At 44.0% G+C, this 19,794-nt stretch overlaps 2 protein-coding genes across 4 annotated transcripts in view; one reads left to right on the top strand and one right to left on the bottom strand.

The window, feature by feature from the left end:
• The first annotated feature begins 649 nt into the window (after positions 1–649).
• Positions 650–12,425, top strand: MTFR1L (mitochondrial fission regulator 1 like). Of its 2 annotated transcripts, none has more exons than XM_077150770.1 (7): positions 650–773; positions 3,621–3,764; positions 4,292–4,396; positions 7,227–7,336; positions 7,515–7,726; positions 8,983–9,304; positions 11,415–12,425. In XM_077150770.1, exons 2-7 carry the CDS (start codon positions 3,741–3,743, stop codon positions 11,518–11,520), a joined length of 879 nt encoding a protein of 292 aa, XP_077006885.1. In that variant the 5' UTR covers positions 650–773; positions 3,621–3,740; the 3' UTR covers positions 11,521–12,425. The 2 variants fall into 2 exon arrangements, with proteins under 2 accessions (XP_077006885.1, XP_077006886.1); XM_077150771.1 differs by lacking the exon at positions 650–773 and adding an exon at positions 810–2,331.
• A 925-nt stretch (positions 12,426–13,350) lies between these two features.
• AUNIP (aurora kinase A and ninein interacting protein) overlaps positions 13,351–19,794 on the bottom strand; it is a 33,474-nt gene continuing 27,030 nt past the window's right edge. The window contains exons 2-3 of one of the 2 annotated variants that reach the window (XM_077150768.1): positions 15,932–16,073; positions 13,351–14,386 (exon numbers count right to left, since the gene is read on the bottom strand). In XM_077150768.1, the coding sequence (XP_077006883.1) occupies positions 13,521–14,386; positions 15,932–16,073 (1,008 nt within the window). In that variant the 3' untranslated portion in view covers positions 13,351–13,520. Of the gene's footprint in view, positions 14,387–15,931; positions 16,074–19,794 lie in introns of those variants that run through there. The other variant, XR_013171179.1, reaches the window with a different exon arrangement.

Here is a 19,794-nt window from a genome sequence, read left to right as displayed (position 1 = left end):
ATTTTTCTCTCTTTCCCAATGCCTCGGGTGTCTTGTCCATCAGTCTATTCAGCTAATCAGCAAATTGTCACTGAGGTCTGCTGTGGGGGCCTTTTATAAGCTAGACTTTGTATGTTGGTGAAATACCTAAAGAAAGCTTCAAAGCATTGGAGAGAAGGCTTCAGGGAATATAGAGGCCTATTGACTTTGTGGAGAAGGTGGGAGGTGGACAGGGGGAGAAAGCAGATAAGAAGGGAGTGGGGAAAAGAATAGGGTCTTAACTTAGAGGCAAGAACTGTGAAGGGAACTAGCGCGAGATGAGGCAAGGCAAGCGCCGATCGGAAGGGTGAAGAGTCTGAATCTGCAGTAGGTGTGGGGACAGAAGACACTGCTTGTTTTGGGCACCGTGAAAAGACAAAGTCAGACGTCGGCCTCCGCCGGGCTTTCAGAAGTCGGATCGGCACAAAAAAGGGAGAGTAGCAAGGCGGCGGAGACCGTCACTTCAGTGATGGAGTTGTAACGAATCAAGCCTCTGGGATCCCCAAGCGCAGTAAATACATTAACACGACTCGGAGCAGCAGGCAGGGGCGTGGTCCCGACGGATGGGCGTGTCTCGTTCGCAGCTACTGGCACGTGCCACCGCCTCCCGCCCCGCCCCTGAGGTGGAGCCGCTTGCCGAGGGCGCGCTGGGACGGGCTGGGTACGCAGCGGCGAAGAATCGCTTCCGGGGCCGGGTCAGCGGAAGTCAGAGCTGTTGAGACTGGGCGACCTGCGGTGGTAGGAGGAGCCGTGAGGTAAGTAGTCCTGGAGCCTGAGGTGAGCTTAAGTCCGAGCGCAGCACCAGAGGCCAGGCCGTACGCAAAGCCCGGGCCAGGCGCTGCGCGGAACCGCGGCTAGTGTTCCCGCGCGAGTTCTCGCGGGAGCCGGTGTTGGCCGCTTCCCTTGTCAGGAGGGGAAACTAAGTCCCTGAGGGGTAGTTGCTCCCACGAGAGTCACCCAGCAAACGGTGGCCGAACTAGACCAGACAGCTTCTCCTTTCTGCCGCATCTGCCGCCTACTCGCTCTGAGATCCGGCCTCGGGTCGGAGGATCCGGCGCGCTCAGTACCCGGGCCTGTGGTTCCAAGGGCCGGCTGCGCAGGCGGGGAGAAATTGGCCGACCTTGGCTCTGGTCGGGTTGAGCTGCTGCGGGGGAGGGGAAGTGTGTCCTGGGCCAGGTCCCCGCGGCGGCTTTCCCTCCCAGCGCAGCTGCCTGGGTCCCTCGCGGGGTGACTCCGCACAGGGCTTGGATCGCTCGCTGCTCTGCTGGGCAAAGTCTCCCAGTGCACGGCGGCCTCCGTGTGACGCCCGAGACCCGGGGGTGATGAGACAAGGCCCTGCGCTGGAGGAGCTCCCGGCCTCCTGAGGAAAACCGTGTGTAAAAGATAATGACAATAACCTAAAGGGCTGTGGGAACGCAAAAGTGGTCAGAACCAGCGAACTGGAGCAAGACTCAAAGCTAGTGACTCTTGGCGTATGGAGTTTTGAAGACTGAGTTGATGTTCTTCATTCATTTATTAATTCAAAAATGTTTATTAAATGCTTATCATGTACTAAACAGGAACTGTGCTGTGCAGTGGGGAAGTTCCCACCCTTCTGATAAACAGCAGACTCCAAGAGTAATGCAGGGTGCTGTGTGGTGAACAGTAAAGAACCTGACCCTGTCAGGGAGAGGGAAGGGATGCATGAGCTGAACTCTGAAGAGTTAAGAATGTACTCGGTGAAGGGGTGCTTGGTGTTTCAAGCAGAAGTGTGGACACAGGCTCAAAGGTGGTGTGTCTGGAGTACTGAAAGAAGGTCATTGTGGCTGAAGGGCATAGGGCAAGGGTGAAAGCAGGAGGTGTGGCTGGTGAAGTGTATAGGGGCCATATTGATAAGGCCTTATAGGCTGCAGTGAATTTGGTCTAGAGATTACAGAGAAAGATGAAATTAGACCTGATTGTGGAGGGCCCTGTATACCATGCTGAGGAGTCTAGATTTTATCCTGTTCTATTCTAGCAAGCCAATAGAGGGTTTTGAACTTGGGAGCAATCAGGTCGGCGGTGTTTCAGAAAGGTCTCTGATTGTTGTGGAGGGTTAGATCCAATTTTATCTTTGGACGTGAGATCAGAGAAGAAGTGGCTGTCATGAGTAAGATGAGAAGCAGGGAGCACTGCTTAATGGCACTTGTTGCAGGCACTGACATTCAGCACAGGGCCTGGCACACGGAGGGACTTTGGTAAAAGGCTTGAACTGAGGTGAGAAGATGGAGCCCATGCAGGAGACAGTAGGATCTGTACCAGGCCTTAGCTGCTTTCTACCAACATGACAACCAAGTGAGTTTAGACAAGTCTCTTCCTCTCTCCAGCTTCCTCCCCCCCCCCCCCCCAGCCCCGCTGTATAACAAAATGAGTGATCTCTCTCAAACCACCCAAGGGAAGTCTCCAGAAAGAACTGCTCTGGTTCAGTCCAGTGTCCCCTTTTCAGAGCATGTCCATGGCTCCTCAGTGATTTCTCACCAGCCCTTCTGGCTTGACCTCCAGTCTCCCTTTGCATCTGCTTTTACTCTTTATATATCCTACACTTTCCTGTTCTGGCCATCTTTGTTGTTGCTGTTTTCTGTCCTTCCTTTCCCGTCTGAACTCACCATAGGGCCTTGGGGCTGAAGTTGCTAGGCCATCTGCCTAGCATGCCTCTCTTAGGGACTGACATTCAGTTTCTGTTAGAATTATATATTCAAGTCTTTTTTCCTTGTTAGACTGTGAGTTCCTTGAGTGCATGACTAGATCTTATCCATTCCATAGTCCCTACAGTGCCCAGCACAGGGCCTGGCACAGAGTCAGTATTGTTAATGTTGGATGAATGAGGGAACAAATGAGCTCATTGATTGCATCTGCTCACAATGCAGGGGCAGCTGTGAAGAGTCCAGTTAGAAGTCACTTCACCCATCTGTGTCATGTTTTAACAGTTCATTAAGCACTTAAAAGACCTGTTTGACTGATTGACCCTCAAAGTAACCTGGAGTGGGTACTGTTCTTATCTTTTTATACCTGGAGAAGCCGACTTCAGAAGGGGTAAATGATTTGGCTCAGGCTACAAAGCCTGTAGGTGGCTGGGCCAGGATAAAAATGGGGAGCTTTTCTTCCTCTAGCCTGGTATACCGATCCTGCAAGACCCAGTTCATTCTCCTGTTACCTCTCTTGCCTCTTCCCCCTTGTGGGGGCCTAGCAGTACTGGGCTGGGTGACACATGCGGGGCTTTTATATCCTCATCTTCAAGGGTGAAGGCTGGGCTTGGATGGAAGCTACAATTTATCTTTTGCATGAGCCTTAATAGCTACCAAAGGATTCTTCTGACATCTTTAGAAGTTGTATCTTGGAAAACCTAAGGGCCCGAGAAGGTTCTGAAGTGTGGCCAGCTCACCTAGCAAGTCTGTAACTAAACCTTTAAGGATCTGTGTCTGGAAAAATCCATTGGGCAAAGTGTAGCCTCTGTGGCTTTTCTGCCCTCTGAAAAATGAGAGAAGTGCCACTGCCTTGGTGTGTTAGTCATGGCTCTGCAGGGCTTGGTTTCATGGGGCTTGTGTGGGGACCACTGAGTCCCCACTGTGGGGCTTGTTTCACAGGAAGGGAAGTCTGGTGTTCCTCAAGATGACCTGATACGAAGGAGTCATGACTTCCACCTCCTCAAGTCCCTAGAGCTGCTCTGTGGCTGCTTTGTCCTTCAAGTGCAGGAGCCAGTTGAAATGTCGGAAATGGAAGCCAATGTGGTAAGAGGCATCCAGAGGGGCAGGGTGTGGGAAGGTTGAGCACTGGGCCTGCTGAAGTGCTGTAAGAGGTCCTGAGAGTCAAGTTAACTCTTCCTTTCCCTTGGGGGTCTGGAATTGGAAGGAAGCCACCCCTCCACATTCTCCCCGCTATTAGAATGAACTGTGATTTGGTGTAGTTTACGAGTCAGTCTGCTTCTGCCTTTCTGGCAGAGGGAGAGGTGGGAAGCCTAAATGATCCCTATATCCAGCTAATTCCTTCCCTTCACTGGACCCTTCCAACATTAACTGTGCCTTGGCAGCAGCAGGTGTCCCTTTAAATGTTTGGCTGGTGAAGGCTAGTTACCCGGGAACCTGTCCTGACTCATAACTGAGACTTGACTTAACACTGTGGGGAGCAGGGGTGTGTGGTGCCATCCTTGGAATTGTGAAATTCAGTCCCCTGGTAAGCAGAGGTGGCATGTAGGGAGGACAACAGTAGTTGGACTTGTCTCTGAGATTGTGGCTATCTCTGTCCCTCTCCATTCTAGACCATCCCAATCTGGCAGAACAAGCCACATGGAGCTGCTCGAAGTGTAGTGAGAAGAATTGGGACCAACCTGCCCCTGAAACCATGTCCCCGGGCTTCCTTTGAGGTGAGTGTACTGAAGGGGCAGAAAGATTAGAGGCTCAGAGAGTAGGGGTAGGGAGGGAAGGTGCTGCTTTTGTGCCTTACACCCCTTGGCATTTTCAAGGCAGGTTGCTTTTCTGCTGTTTTTTTCATTTGGTCAAGGAATATTTATTAATATTTATTAAGCTTATCATGTATCCTGGTCACTGTGCCTTTCTGATTATACACAAACTTGTGACCACAACACTCAGGCTCCAGTTTGCCCATAAATTAATAATCTTGCATTTTAGTTGCCTCTACTATGTCATTCAGATTTCATCAGGCTCCAGCAATCCAGTTTATCACAGCAGGCCCAAAGGCCATGCCTAGCCATATCTCCAGACCAGTTACTTCTGTGCTGTGAGGTTTTGGCTGCAACCCTGGCAGGTTGTCCTGTATAGGACACTGAATGCTGTGTGTGATTCTGAATCAAATCCTGCTTTTCTTCATCAGCTCTAAGGCTTGGTCACTTAGCCACCTATTGTTAGTGTTTCTTTGAGGTCCTTACTCCCCATCATCATCTTTATGGCTGAGTCTGGCTACTTCAGTCCTAGCTCTGTGTCTATGGGACCTTAAGCACTCATTCTTCAGCAGAGCTTGTTGCCTGGCCCAGGTCTCTGAGACCATATTATAGTGGAAAACTAAGAAGAGTTTATTAGCTCCCTCCCTCTGGACCTAATCATTAAATATGAGGTCCAGGCTGTATGCTAAAGGTATGTGCAACTGGGGAGATGCAACACAAAAGAAATACTTCTGCTTTCTCCCTACACAGAGGAGACAGACATATGTGCATGAAAGGATGTGGGCCCAGGTGAAAATAGAAATGAAGAAGCTGAGTTTGTGTATCAGATACTGAACTGCAAAGTCTCAGAAGCTGGATCTGGAGATAGAAGTGGTGTCAGGGTTGGTATCAGAGTCAGGAATGGGGTTGGGGGAGGGAGTTGTCCCATGATGGTTAATCTATCTAGAATTGCCTGTAGGGGGTGGGCAGGATGTGATCCTAGCTGCCTCAGAGGTATCAGAAACAAAGGGAAGAACCACTAGGGACTGTCGCTAGGGAGGTTGCCCCTATACTTCTTGCCTATGACCTAGTCAGTACTTTGGCTGGATGCTGCTGGGCAGAGAAGGTCAAGGGGACAAGCTCCTACCAAGCAGGAATATGTGTGAATAATATTAGTAATACTAGGTAACATTTATTAAGGATATCCTGTGTGCCAAGCACTGTGCTAAGTACTTTATATACATTAACTAATTAGATTTTAATTGATTAATGCTCCTGAGTTAATTGCTAAGAACAAGGGAGCTCTTAGAGCTAGTTCAGTAAAGTATATGGAGGCTTCCCTTAAATGGCCCATCTTTTTTTTTTTTTTTTTTTTAAATGGGCAGGCACCGGGAATCAAACCTGGGTCCTCTGGCATGGCAGGCGAGCATTCTTGCCTGCTGAGCCACTGTGGCCCACCCTAAATGGCCCATCTTAACAGCAACTCCTAGGTCAGAGGAAGTCCTCCTCTATGTAACCTTGGAGTGACACTTAATCCTTGAGTCACAGGTTCCCTGTTTAAAAGCCAGATATCAATCCCTGAGCCACCTACCAGACAGTTTGTAGCAGAAACATCTGAATTTAACTCAAGTATAGCAATGCTTTTGTGAAATTATCCTAGATTTATATTATAAATTAATTATTTTAAATACTAGTTAAGGGAATCTTGCTGATTTTTAAAAAAATATAACCATAAAATCATGCTAAATTACAGAAAGTTAAAAAAGAAGAAAGGAAAATAAGTTACTTGTAACCACATAGTCATGACACAGTGTTTTGGTATAGATCCAAAACATTGGTGTAGATCATTCCCATCTTTTTCATATTTTTTGCTTTGTTGTAATCATAGTCAACACATGATTGAATCCTCCTGATTTTTCATTTTACAAAATGTCATTTAGCCTCTCTAGTCCCTGGTTATCTTTCACTTGGGTTGAGGGGCTATTTTAAGGAGTCCTATTACGATTCTTTTTGTGTAATTAATCATTTCTTTTTATTTAAATCTAGATATTCACATGATCACGTTTGCTTAAAACAGTGTTGCTGTAACAGTACAGGTCCAGTTAGCTATAAAGGCATTGTAAAGAGCTAACCCAGGAGAAATTTCCTGGTGATATAATAGGTTGATAATGACCTTGCACCTGTGATCTCACACCCAGAGGCCATTCTCTTTAAGGGATAGCTCAGGCAAAGACCCCTTTGCTCTAGGCCAGACATCAGCAAACTTTTTTGGTAAAGGGCCAGATAGTAAATATTTTAGTCTTGAAGGCATATGATCTCTGTTACAACTACTCAACTCTTCAGTTGTAGCTTGAAAGCGGCCTTAGATGATAAATAAACGAATGGATGTGGCTGTGTTCCAGTAAAACCTTATATAGAGCAACAGGCACTGATTCCTGCTCTAGGCTCCTGTGATTTGCTTGGATGAGACACCCTCCCTTCCACCCTCCCATCATGTTCCCCACAGCACCCAGAGTAATCTTTGTAAGCCTCAAATCTAATCCTTATTTACCTACTTAAAATTTTCCAGTGGTTCATTATTGCTCTTAGAGTCAAGACCCCTGATTTACTCTCCAGGCTCCCCTAGCCATCCCTCATCTTCTCTGTTCCAGCTTCTGGCCTCTTATCCACGCTGTTTCCTGCCAGGGATCCCTCTTCTCACCACTCTAAGAAGCCTTCCTAACACCTAGTCCCACCTATAACTATTGTGCACTGTCACTACTTTTCTTATCATGGTATCAGTAAGTCTTTGTTGATGAAATTTGCTTCCCCATAGACCCTGCCCAACATCTCTGACCTGTGTCTGAGGGATGTGCCCCCAGTCCCTACTTTGGCTGACATCGCCTGGATCGCTGCAGATGAAGAGGAGACCTATGCTCGGGTCAGGTAGCTGAGGCAGTAGCCAGAAACAATAAGAATGAAAGCTGTTGCTGCTTTGCAGTCCAAGAACTCAGAGAGGGAGCAGAACCTGACTGTGGTACTGTTGTAGGAGTGGGTGGAGGAATTTTAGAAGGGGTGGAGTAGCCAGCTGTCTCTGACTGACACCTGTATTTCCCTGGTTCAGGAGTGATACACGACCCCTGAGGCACCCCTGGAAGCCCAGCCCTCTGATTGTCATGCAGCGTAATGCTTCAGTGCCCAACCTGCGTGGGTCTGAAGAAAGACTCCTGGCCCTGAAGAAGCCAGGCCTGCCAGCCCTGAGCCGTTCCACAGAGCTGCAGGATGAGCTGAGCCACCTACGCAGCCAGATTGCCAAGATAGTGGCAGCTGATGCAGGTAGGAGCCCCAAGCCAGAGCCAGAGTATAGAGTTTGTGTCTTTTCCCAGTAGCCTTTAGGCAAGATGGGGGTAAGAAAAATGGTGGTCTTTGGTTCAGGGAACTCAGGCCCAGGACTTGGGGTTTACCCTAAGGCCTAGCTAGCTTATGGTACCCCTTGAATGATTTCCAACAGCCATGTTGTGCTGAATGGTTTGTTTAGGAGCAAAATCTTCACTTAACCTGTAACCCACACACAGATTCCCTCTGTTGGCCACAAAAAAACAACATTCCCTTTCAATGTGGGCAGTAAGCATTCCTTCCTCTGCTATGGAGAAACATATCCCCCTTAAGTACCTGTCTTCCCTTTCCTTATCCTTTCTACCAGAGAATCCTCCCTCCCCCATTCCTCCATCTTTCTGTCTGCAATTAAGGTGGAACCACTGGACATGGATGGGAATCTGCCTTGACCGAAAGCATGGAAGACCAGCAGGTGGATCTCTCCCAAGATGTTTAGAGTTGATCCACAGATTCCTCCCTTCCTGTCATTTTTTTTTTGTACCTGTTAACTCCAAGTAATAGTTTCCAAACCTTATCAGTTGGTAGAGCATAAGAAAATCATGGTGTTTTATTTAAAATCTTCATGTATTTAATTCCTTTATATGGGACAATCTTATTAAGGAACTGCATTTGAATTTTTCATCTACATTTCTTGAATACTTTGTTTTGTCACGTAAGACATAAGCAGAAACATTTGTGGAAAAATCAGGAGAGAAAAAAGATTAAAGGAATTTTCTCCATTAAAATTTGGGAGACTAGTAGGGATGGTTACCATTGTTTTTTGCTATAGAGCATTTCTTTCATCTCACAGTTGGGATTCAAAGGAACATTGTCAAAAGCAGTAGCCCAGTTATATTAAAGAAAAGGAAAATTCAGGTCTTGGTTCTGTTACAGTTGCTTTGACCTAAGATAGGGCTGTTACTCCATAGCTCACTGTGGAGTAGAAGCTGTTAGGAGCCAAAGCCTATATGGGGGTGGGTTTTTCTGCCCTCCCTGAACACTGGAGGAGCCACTGCTATCTATATCTTCCTGAGATCCCGAATAGGGAAAGCAGTGGAGAGATCCTCCTCTAGCTACAGATACTACCCTGGGCTTTCCCAGAAGTCATGGTGTCAGCCCCAGGAAACGGATGTCCTGTAGGCATTGCTATGGGGAGAAGATATTGCTGTTGTGTTCTGGCCCCAATATCCATCCATGCCTATTGTTTTCTCTTTCAGCTTCGGCTTCATTAACGCCAGATTTCTTATCTCCAGGAAGTTCAAATATCTCTTCTCCTTTACCTTGTTTTGGATCCTCATTCCACTCTACAACTTCCTTTGTCATTAGTGACATCACCGAGGAGACCGAAGTAGAGGTCCCTGAGCTTCCATCAGTCCCCCTGCTTTGTTCTGCCAGCCCTGAATGTTGCAAACCAGAACACAAAGCCACCTGCAGCTCGTCTGAAGAGGATGACTGCATCTCTCTGTCCAAGGCCAGCAGCTTTGCAGACATGATGGGTATCCTGAAGGACTTCCACCGGATGAAACAGAGCCAAGATCTGTAAGTATTTGAATGAGGAACTTGGTGATTTATTTACTGTTTCTTAACTTTCCCATGGCCAGTGATCTAACAGGATATGAGAACACTGAACACAGTGCCTAGTGCTGTGTAGGTCCTTGGTAGCCATGTGCTACTTCATTCTTAAAGCTTGTTGGCTACCCTGGTTGCTAGTACGTAGGGTCCCAATTTGAAGAAAGAGCAGCACTTTATATTTGTTGGATTACGTCACACCAACCTAAGGTCAAACTAGTAGGGATTGTATAAGAAGGTTTATCTAATCCAACTTCTGTCCCTGGGGCACCTTCACCACCTTATTTCTCATACTGCTAGTGACACTGTCCCCATGTTCCACCATTCAGAGGAAAAAATGCATGACATAATATATCAAATTTATGGGCGCTTTTGAGGGAGGATTTCTGCTTTAGAATATAGTGATGCATTATGCAAACTCCTGCAAATTCAAGGATTTGAGAACAAGACTTTTGAAACTCATAGAAAACTTCTACACCTGACTGCCTATTAGAATTGCTCGGGTTTGTTCAAAATATACCTTAAACTTACTGAATCAGAACTCACAAGAAGTGGAGCTGTGTTTCTGATGGAGTGTGAGGGGGAGTTTGGGAAATACCCATCCTGAAAAACCCATCTAGCAAAGAGGCCCTAGAGCCCCAGCTTTTGGGAAATACCACCTTGAACAGTATTTCTCGAAGTGTGATCTGAGCACCTGCATAGGACTTACTAGAGGAGCTTGTTTAAATGTGGGTTCCTGGCCATTTTGTTCTTAATTTTGAGGTCCAAACCATGCAGGCAGAGCTGAGGGTGTGAGCCGTATTTGTCAGACAGAAAAGCTGTGGGAGTTGAGAGGTGCAGTCCCTCTCCCGAATTGAAGATGTTCCTATTTAAGGGAAGTTACCTTGTGCAAGGAGCCCTTTGTGTCTCCTGGGCTGTTTTCCTCTGAAAGCTGGACAAGAGTGACTTCCTCATTGCTTCTGGGCATTCGATCCTTTGGGAAGTCATTTCACCTTTCTTCTCTGGTCCTAGCGTGATTGCTCATACTGACCCATCGTTCTTTGGCTTCCCTCATTCCCAAATTCTACTACTCCTTTTGAGTTTCCCTGAGCCTTTTTCTTCTGGTTAAATGTTTTATAGATTGACCCTCAAATTTACATTTCTTGCCTTTAATACTAAATTGGATCTAAAACTCTCATTGCCAAGTCCCTCCTCCCACTTGTGTCCTGAGATCTTTTCTTCCCTTGTTTGTAGAAAAAGCAGGGTTGATGACTAAGAATGGGAAAGTGGCCCAGTCTCAGCAAAGGTTCAGAAATGTGACAGACGAAAGGCATTTTCTCTCATTTTTGCTTTCAAGGTTTAATAATCAGCCTTGTCTTTGTACTTAGTTAATGGCCAGTAAAATGTTTTACTGCCAGTGTGTAAGTTCCCTAGAATATCAAGCAGCTATTTTTCAGGTATCTAGGACGCTTTTTTATGATGAATCTGGTAGTTTGAACTTACCCTAGTCTGGAGTTAGTTCTGGTTCCACTGGTTCCTTCTGATGTGAAGGTTTTGCTGTAAATTCTGGATCTCTTATAAAGGACTCTCAACTTCCCTAATGGTGAGACAGGGTAGTAGGACATCCTCAGCACACCATTTTTCCAAAACTAATAAGGGTCAGAATGTGCAGGAAGCATCACTTACTTCCCCTGCTGACCCTCGGGGAAATGCTACCAAGAAAAGGTAGGGCAAAAAGATTAGAACAGAACCTTAGCTACCAGAGGCCAACTTTTAACAGGTTAACGGTCTTTTACTTTGCTTACATATCAGCCATGTCAAGAAACAATACAATATTTTCGTTAAGAGCAGGAAATTTGGAACCACCTAGCTTGGTTTTGAATCCTGGATTCAGATGACTCAGAATAGCTGAGTGACTAGTGATTTGGGGCAAACTGCATAATCTATTTGTGATTCAGTTTCTTCCTTTGTGAAAGGGGATTTTAATAGCACCTACCTCATAGAATTGCTGAGTATTAAATGAAATAATGTATGCAGACATAGAACAGTGCCAGGGACAGAGAAATTACTTAGTCAATGTAAGCTATCATTGTGTCTCCAGGAACCGGAGTTTATTGAAGGAGGAAGACCCTGCTGTCCTTATCTCTGAAGTCTTAAGGAGGAAATTTGCTCTGAAGGAAGAAGATATCAGTAGAAAAGGAAATTGACAGCACCCAGCTCTACAAACTCAGTCTCATGCTCCTGGAATCCTTCAATAGCTGCCTTCCTCACTGCAGATATTTCTGCCTCTAAATTAGAAATCTTCTTCTGCAACAGTCTTGGTGATAAGCTAGGGCTTGGACTGAAAAAGAAGAGCTGGATTATATGTATCCCACATTTCAAACCTTAGCAGAAACTAAGGTCTGTGTTTTGAGCTGAGACATTTGCTACAGGTAATTGTGTAGGTTGGGGCATTTCACTTTTAAGAGTGAGGTAGAAGCTTCTGGTTTTTCTTGCCCGTTTGAAATTAGGTCCTAAAGGAATGATTCCTTCACAGCATTAGACTCCATAATTGAGCTCACCGGACACTTTGTGCCCAGCTGTCATTCACTGTCAGCTGCTTTCTTGCAGCATAGCAGGGCTGAGTGGTGGGGCCTATAAATATTTAAGTACATGTTCACAGGGCAGGGAAAATCATATGCTGCTCTATCATAAAACTACACCCAGCAGTCACCCTCTCTTTGCTGCCCAACACCTAGTTATAGGGGCAGGCCCCTGGACCAGTTGACACTGGGCTGTTACTGGGAGGCCTGGATGTTTTTTCTTAACACATTTTATAATACTGTGCAACCAGATCTACCCTCCAAGGCCCTGGGGCCTCATCACTTCCACTAATTGAAAACTTTCTCTTCCAGGGATTTTAGTTTAAGCCCAATAGGAAAGAGAAATGGGGAGGGGAAAGATCATACCATCCTTCTAGGCCCTTGACTGCTCCTTTACATTGGGCCAAGGTTTGTACCTACTACCCCGCTGCATGACTCAGATGCCCTTGAGTCCCTTTCTTTATGATATGTATACTGTGTAATGTTTGGGTTGAAGCATTGTCTGACATTAAAGGAAGGATTTGGAGAGAGTTTGCATTTGTGGTGTCCATTTCTGAGTTGTGATCTCCCAGTATGCTTCAGGGGGTAAGATTCCTGTTAATTTTAAGGTACATGAACTTTTGAACAGGCTCCTAGCTTCTCCTTTTTCCTTAAAAGGCCCTGCTATTACAAGAGAAGACTTCCCTAGAAGTTTCTTTTCTCTTTTCTTTTGGTAGAGATTTTGCCATAAGGTCTTAAAATCAGTTCCGTCTTTTATAACTTGCAATGCCCCCTAGAAGCTGTTTAAGCCTCTTTGGGTACCACATCTGCAATATGGGGAACTGCCACCTGGTGGATAATACCTGGGTATAATATAGATCAAGTCAGACTTGTGTTCAGCTCTGACCCCATGGCAATGAAAGAATATATACTATTAAAAAGTCACTTTTTCAAAAATAAAATTGGTAATGTTTTAATTATTACCAACCAGCTTTGTAAATTGTCATTTACAAAGGGATCCCCTCCTACCCTGTGAGAAAAGAGAACTACAGTCATACAGGCTTTTTAAGGGAGAGATATTCAATATAGAGAATATAACTTTTAAACGGTATAAAGTTTAACACAAAAGTAAAATAACAAAAAATAGACCTCTCACCATTCTACCTGTCACTATCCCCACCTGCATGCCAGGGTCAGGGCAAATCTCCCTCAATCTCACTCAAAAAGGTCTCCAGGATAATAAATGGTCCCAAACTTAGGCTTAGTAGGCAAGATTTCAGACAGATTAAAAGAACACATCTATAAGAACCATGGTCCCAGTCATGCATTTGGAAGGTCAAAAAGGTGTTCTGTGCATGCTCCTCAGTAATAAGGCTCTTAAGAGGAGAGTTAAGGACCTGCCCTGCTTGTTCAGGACATTTACCATACCAACCACCTTCCTCAGGGAAAGCCACAGTGCCAATCACACTGTCTCAATAATGAATGACACCACCTGCTTTATTTACACAAAGAAATGCTCAATGACAACAGAGTTTCACCCTGTGCCTCCCACCAAACATAAACTCTTCCCACTCCAATTACAACGTATTTTTCTTAAATCTCTGCCATTTCAAGGCACTTTTAGAATCAAACCCTCATATAGGCATTCATAAGTGGTGCTTGATAACTTGATTACCTTCTGAGTCCTGGGTAAAGAGCAAATCAGGCTGCAAATTTGACTGAGCAGGCCCATCTCGGCACCGAGCCTGAGGACTGGTAAGAAACTGCCCTAAACCCTGATTCTGGTTATTAGTTACATCTCGGAAAGGAACTCTAGAACTGTGGGCAATGACCTGCTGGCCTTGAGAATCCTCAGTGAAAAGCTGACTCCAGGAGTTCTTGTCACTTCTTTCGCTATCACAGGAAAACATAGGAACAGGACAAGGCCTTTGTTTCAGTGATTTTGTATTTTCTTCACTCCAGGAATTCCTATAGGTTTGCAAGAACAAAGAGGTCTGCCTGTGCTCTTTGGCAGGCACCTTCCTTTCCAATTTAGTCTTGTCCAAGGGCTGTTGACATTTGCTCTCAGGTAGTTTCTTATGTCTCCCCACATCATGATAGTTCTTTTTCTTAGATGTAGATCTATGAAGCCATTCCCTTTCCCCAGAAGAATCTCTCTCTCCCTCCTTCTGGTCCAACAAACAAGAACTCTGTAAATCTTGGGATAAGGAGAAAGCCAATGAGGCATTACTATCTTCAGCACAGATTAGGGTGTCAGGTTGGAGCAAAGGCAGTGCAGTCGAAACTAGGATTCCCACTCTGTGGTGGCCAGAAGCCTCCTGCAGGGATTGAGGAGCAAGTCCAATTTCCTGGATGTCTGTAGGGGTTGATGTGGCTAATGGGGGTGCCATACAATCATCCCCCAAGCCCTGGAGAAAATGATTTAGCTGGGATGCATCCTTCTTGGACTCTTTGTTAGCATTGCTTGCTATGTGAGATGAAATATTTCTCTGGTCACCACCATTTGTCTTTCCTAGTAAAACAGAAGTGAACAAATTATTATTCTGCAGGAAAACTGCCATGAGCAGGATTTAATTAGCTTTTTCTGAAATCTGTATCAGTTACTGTCACTACCTATTACCAGTCTTGTTTAGACTCTTCAAATAACTTCTTGGCTGATCTTCCCGATATCTGTCCTCTCCCCGAAAAATCTTTCTAAAACACAGATATTATAACTCCCTACTCAAATATGTGTGTTTCCCATTACCTACCGAATAAAATCAAACATGGCATACAATTAGATCATAACCTAATTTCCAGCTGAGTTTTCATATATGGAGTTAACATAAGGCACATCAGGTTTGCTTTTTTTCTTGTTTTTATGTAATATCGTTTCTGCTAAATAGTAATCCTAACCAGATATATACTCCTAGATATTGTTTAGCACATGCTACTTTTGTACAGTCTCAAAGACCACACTGACCACCCAAATCTAAGAAACTTCTCTTGACAGTGTGAATAATGTAGGTTTCCCACTTCCCAAATGTTTCTTGGGAAAGGAAGTAAGACACAATTAGGTGCTATGTTAACGAGTGAGAAAGACATAATAAAAAACTAGTGTCCAGTCTGTCCATTTTATCAGGTGTGGATTGGATCCTGTTCTGCCTTAAGGTATGGGTTGAATGACATAGAATTCAGTGCCCCCAAATTACAGCAAGATCTAATTACAAACAGAGCTGAATGACTGATTTCCTTTTTCTTTCTCCAATAAGAATTATAATGCAAAAACTACATTTTATGAATGAATTCCAAACTTCGCTTAAGAATTCAAATATAAACTATGAAGTGAGTACCAGAATTTTGAAATGGAAAGATGTTTCTGAAAAAAATCTGCCCTTGTTACTTAAAGCAAAAGGGTATCTAAGTTTGTGTTTTTTTTGTAGGGAGAAAGTGCATTTTGAAGGTTTCTGCAAAGCAATTCTGGGAATCACACCAAGAATTAGAGCACTCCTCCCAATTCTCTCCAACTGGCAAGAATACTTCTCTGTAAACCCCAGCCTGTTCTGAGGCAGTTGTTCCTGTGAAGAGACAGGCAAGCAAAGAACTGCTAAGGGATGATGGAATACAAGCAATTTCATGCCAACCTTTCTAAGAAAAAAAGCCTTGTTGAACCTTCAGTAAGTTGAGAAATTCCATGCAGAAATATCAATTTTCAATGAATCCAAAACGATTACTCATTGTGGCCAATCCAAGACATGTACCTAACTAATGACAAATCAACTCCTCTGTGCACCCCTAACCCCCAGGTATGTCTTTCCTCAATTCTCTGTTAAGAAACACAAATATTTCATATAGGACTGAGCAAAACAGAATGAGAAAGGTATATTTGTAAAAGCATTTATATATTGCTTTTCAAAAGGGGATGCTTTCTTATGTTTTAGACCTTTTCCAAAAGGTCAGCTAAGTTTAGCATAACGCGCCAGTTATAGCCACTTCTCATAAATGTTCCAACATGAAAAATAATGAATTCTCTTTTTTGCCAAATGATAATGTAGTGTTCCCAGATAGGTGACCATACCTGGCTGCAAAGTGAAGAAGGAAGCAATGCTGGTCTGGCGAATGCACGAAGATGGAGTTCTTCTTTGAGTGAAAGAAACTTTGGCCTTTCTTTCTCCAGGAAAAGGTGTTAGCATTTTGGTTCCTGGTTTGATTAAATGTGTCTGAGAAGAAAGAGAAAATAATAGGACCAATGGATATCAAAACAGCAGCCAACTTCCGGAGAAGATGGCGGCTTAGTAAGACGCGCGGGTCTTAGTTCCTCCTCCAGAGAAGCAACTAAAGAAACAGAAACAATAAAAAACAGCTCCCAGAGCCACGACAGAGGCCAAAAGGACAGCGTACCCCATTCTGGAACAGCTGAATGGGCAGGGAGAATCCGCTGCGGTGAGATACCCGAGGGGCGCGCGCTTTCCCGGCTGGGGCGGCTGGCAACTGGGGTCTCCTCCACGCGCGTGGCTCCCTGGTCTGACTGGGAACGTTGGATAGCGGGGCCCTCCCACCATGATTGGCTTCTCGGGCCAGCTGGGCAATTTGGACCGGCACTCCCCCAAGCCCCGGCGGCCGGCGACCCCCGCCTCCACGCGCAGTTTCCCGGGCCGACTGCGAGATTCGGATTGGCAAGTTAAAGGGGCCACAGCATCTTTTACTGGTGGGACCCGCAGACAGACGAGCGCCACGAGTGCCACCTACTGGGCAGGAAAAGAAAAACAGAGCCCAGAGATTTCACAGAAAAACCTTTCAACCAGCCGGGTCCCACACCCAGGGAAATCTGATCAAATGCCCAGACACCAGCAGAAAATAATGGATGACGCTCGGAAAATTGAAGATATGGCCCAGTCAAAGGAACAAACCAATAGTTCAAATGAGATGCAGGAGCTGAGACAACTAATGCTGAATATACGAACAGAAATGGAAAAACTCTTCAAAAACCAAATCAATAAATTGAGGGAGGACATGAAGAAGACATGGGCTGAACAAAAAGAAGAAATAGAAAATCTGAAAAAACAAATCACAGAACTTATGGGAGTGAAGGACAAAGAAGAAAAAATGGAAAAAACAATGGATACCTACAATGGTAGCTCTAAAGAGACAGAAGCTACAATTAGTGAACTGGAGGATGGAACATCTGAATTCCAAAAAGAAACAGAAACTATAGGGAAAAGAATGGAAAAACTTGAGCAGGGGATCAGGGAACTGAATGACAATACGAAGCGCACAAACATACGTGTTGTGGGTGTCCCAGAAGGAGAAGAGAAGGGAAAAGGAGGAGAAAAACTAATGGAAGAAATTATCACTGAAAATTTCCCAACTCTTATGAAAGACCTAAATTTGCAGATCCAAGAAGTGCAGCGCACCCCAAAGAGAATAGACCCAAATAGGCGTTCTCCAAGACACTTACTAGTTAGAATGTCAGAGGTCAAAGAGAAAGAGAGGATCTTGAAAGCAGCAAGAGAAAAACAATCTGTCACATACAAGGGAAACCCAATAAGACTATGTGTAGATTTCTCAGCAGAAACCATGGAAGCTAGAAGACAGTGGGATGATATATTTAAATTACTAAAAGAGAAAAACTGCCAACCAAGACTCCTATATCCAGCAAAATTGTCCTTCAAAAATGAAGGAAAAATTAAAACATTTATAGACAAAAAGTCACTGAGAGAATTTGTGACCAAGAGACCAGCTCTGCAAGAAATACTAAAGGGAGCACTAGAGTCAGATACGAAAAGACAGAAGAGAGAGGTATGGAGTAAAGTGTAGAAAGAAGGAAAATCAGATATGATATATATAATACAAAAGCCAAAATGGTAGAGGAAAATATTATCCAAACAGTAATAACACTAAAAGTTAATGGACTGAATTTCCCAATCAAAAGACATAGAATGGCAGAATGGATTACGACCCAGCAATACCACTGCTAGGTATCTACTCAAAGGACTTAAGGGCAAAGACACAGACGGACATTTGCACACCAGTGTTTATAGCAGCATTATCTACAATTGCAAAGAGATGGAAACAGCCAAAATGTCCATCAACAGACGAGTGGCTAACAAACTGTGGCGTATACCTACGATGGAATATTATGCAGCTTTAAGACAGACTAAACTTATGAAGCATGTAATAACATGGATGGACCTAGAGAACATTATGCTGAGTAAGTCTAGCCAAAAACTAAAGGACAAATACTGTATGGTCCCACTAATGTGAACCGACATTCGAGAATCAGCTTGGGATATATCATTGGTAACAGAGACCAGCAGGAGTTAGAAACAGGGTAAGATAATGGGTAATTGGAGCTGAAGGGATACAGACTGTGCAACAGGACTAGATACAAAAACTCAAAAATGGACAGCACAATAATACCTAAGTGTAATGTAACTATGTTGGAACACTGAATGAAGCTGCACCTGAAATATAGTTTTTTGTTTGTTTGTATCTTTTGTTTTTGTTTTTCTCTTTTTCTTTTTTATATATATATATTCTTTTTATTAGTATTATTATTTTAATTCTCTTCTCTATATTAACATTCTATATCTTTTTCTGCTGTTTTGCTAGTTCTTTTCCTAAATTGATGTAAATGTACTAAGAAATGATGATCATACATCTATGTGATGATACTAAGAATTACTGAGTGCATGTGTAGAATGGAATGATTTCTAAATGTTGTGTTAATTTCTTTTCTTTTTTTTGATTAATAAAAAAATTAAAAAAAAAAAAAAAAAAAACAGCAGCCAGACAGGAAAGATTCAATAAACATCAATGAGCTTATTGGAATCACAATGGACTCTCTCATACCCTAATTACTAGGTAGCTTTTGCTGGGCATCATCTTCCACCATTTCCTGCCATACTATAATGGTATCTGTTCTTCCCAGGAATCAGTATTCCAATTATTGCCCAATCTTTTACTTCTCCACCGAAATCAGGCTGACTAAACAGAAAAAGATGATGAACTGTCCTTCATATTTAATGATAATTAATGATTCTATATCAATAGCAAATGAGGCATTTTCAATAGTTTTTAATAGTCATATAGTCCACAGCCACAGAGTTTGAGTTCAAATTTGTGCCCCAATTCTGGCAATGCCTACTTATTAAGCTGTCTGAGCCTCACAAATTGCTTAATCTCTGCCTCATTCTCATGTAAAATGGGGACAATGGAGTAATAATGAGGATTAGGGTAATTATGAGATTTATTGGATTAATTCACTTAATTAAAGGTTTACACAGTTCTGGGCACATAATAACAGTCAATAATAGTTGGCTATTATAAGAGGAAGAGCAATGAAACTACACCAATCTCAATACACTCATCTTGGCTCCTTTTATACTTCAGAATATGGAGTTGGAAGATGGGATGAGAGAGGTTTAGGAAGCAGGTTCTGTAAACTAACTGTAACTATAATTTCATCCTTACATGGTGTGATTTGTTTTTATTTCCATTTGCTTGTTATGGAATTTCTGAGAAGTAGATTATATTTAATATATAGAATGCAAAGAAGAGATGGCATTTTCCAATATTCATGCAAGTTGGAGGTAGGCCTGAAACCTGAACCTAAACTATTCTAGCCCAAAGTTAACTTCATTTTTATATTTGGGAAACAAGTTGCATTTCAACTTAAAAAAAGAAATAAAGTCAGGCCAAGATGGCATCTTAGCAATGTGCGCGATTTAGTTCGACCTCCAGAACAGCTACTAAATAACCAGAAACAGTACAGAACAGCTCCTGGGGCCACATCAGTGACTGGATGCATAGCATACCCCAGTCTGGACCAGATGGACTGGCTGTGAGCCGCCCCCCCAGAACCGTGAGTTCCCCAAGCTGTGGTGGCCAGCGCCCCGCCCCCATAGGCTGCTTCCCAGAGGGGAAAGAAAAGAGACTTTA

The sequence above is a fragment of the Tamandua tetradactyla genome, chromosome 2 (assembly GCF_023851605.1).
Source record: "Tamandua tetradactyla isolate mTamTet1 chromosome 2, mTamTet1.pri, whole genome shotgun sequence".
Lineage (NCBI taxonomy): Eukaryota > Metazoa > Chordata > Mammalia > Pilosa > Myrmecophagidae > Tamandua > Tamandua tetradactyla.
Note: the sequence above shows the minus strand (reverse complement) of the source record. Positions and strands in the feature narration are given on the sequence as shown.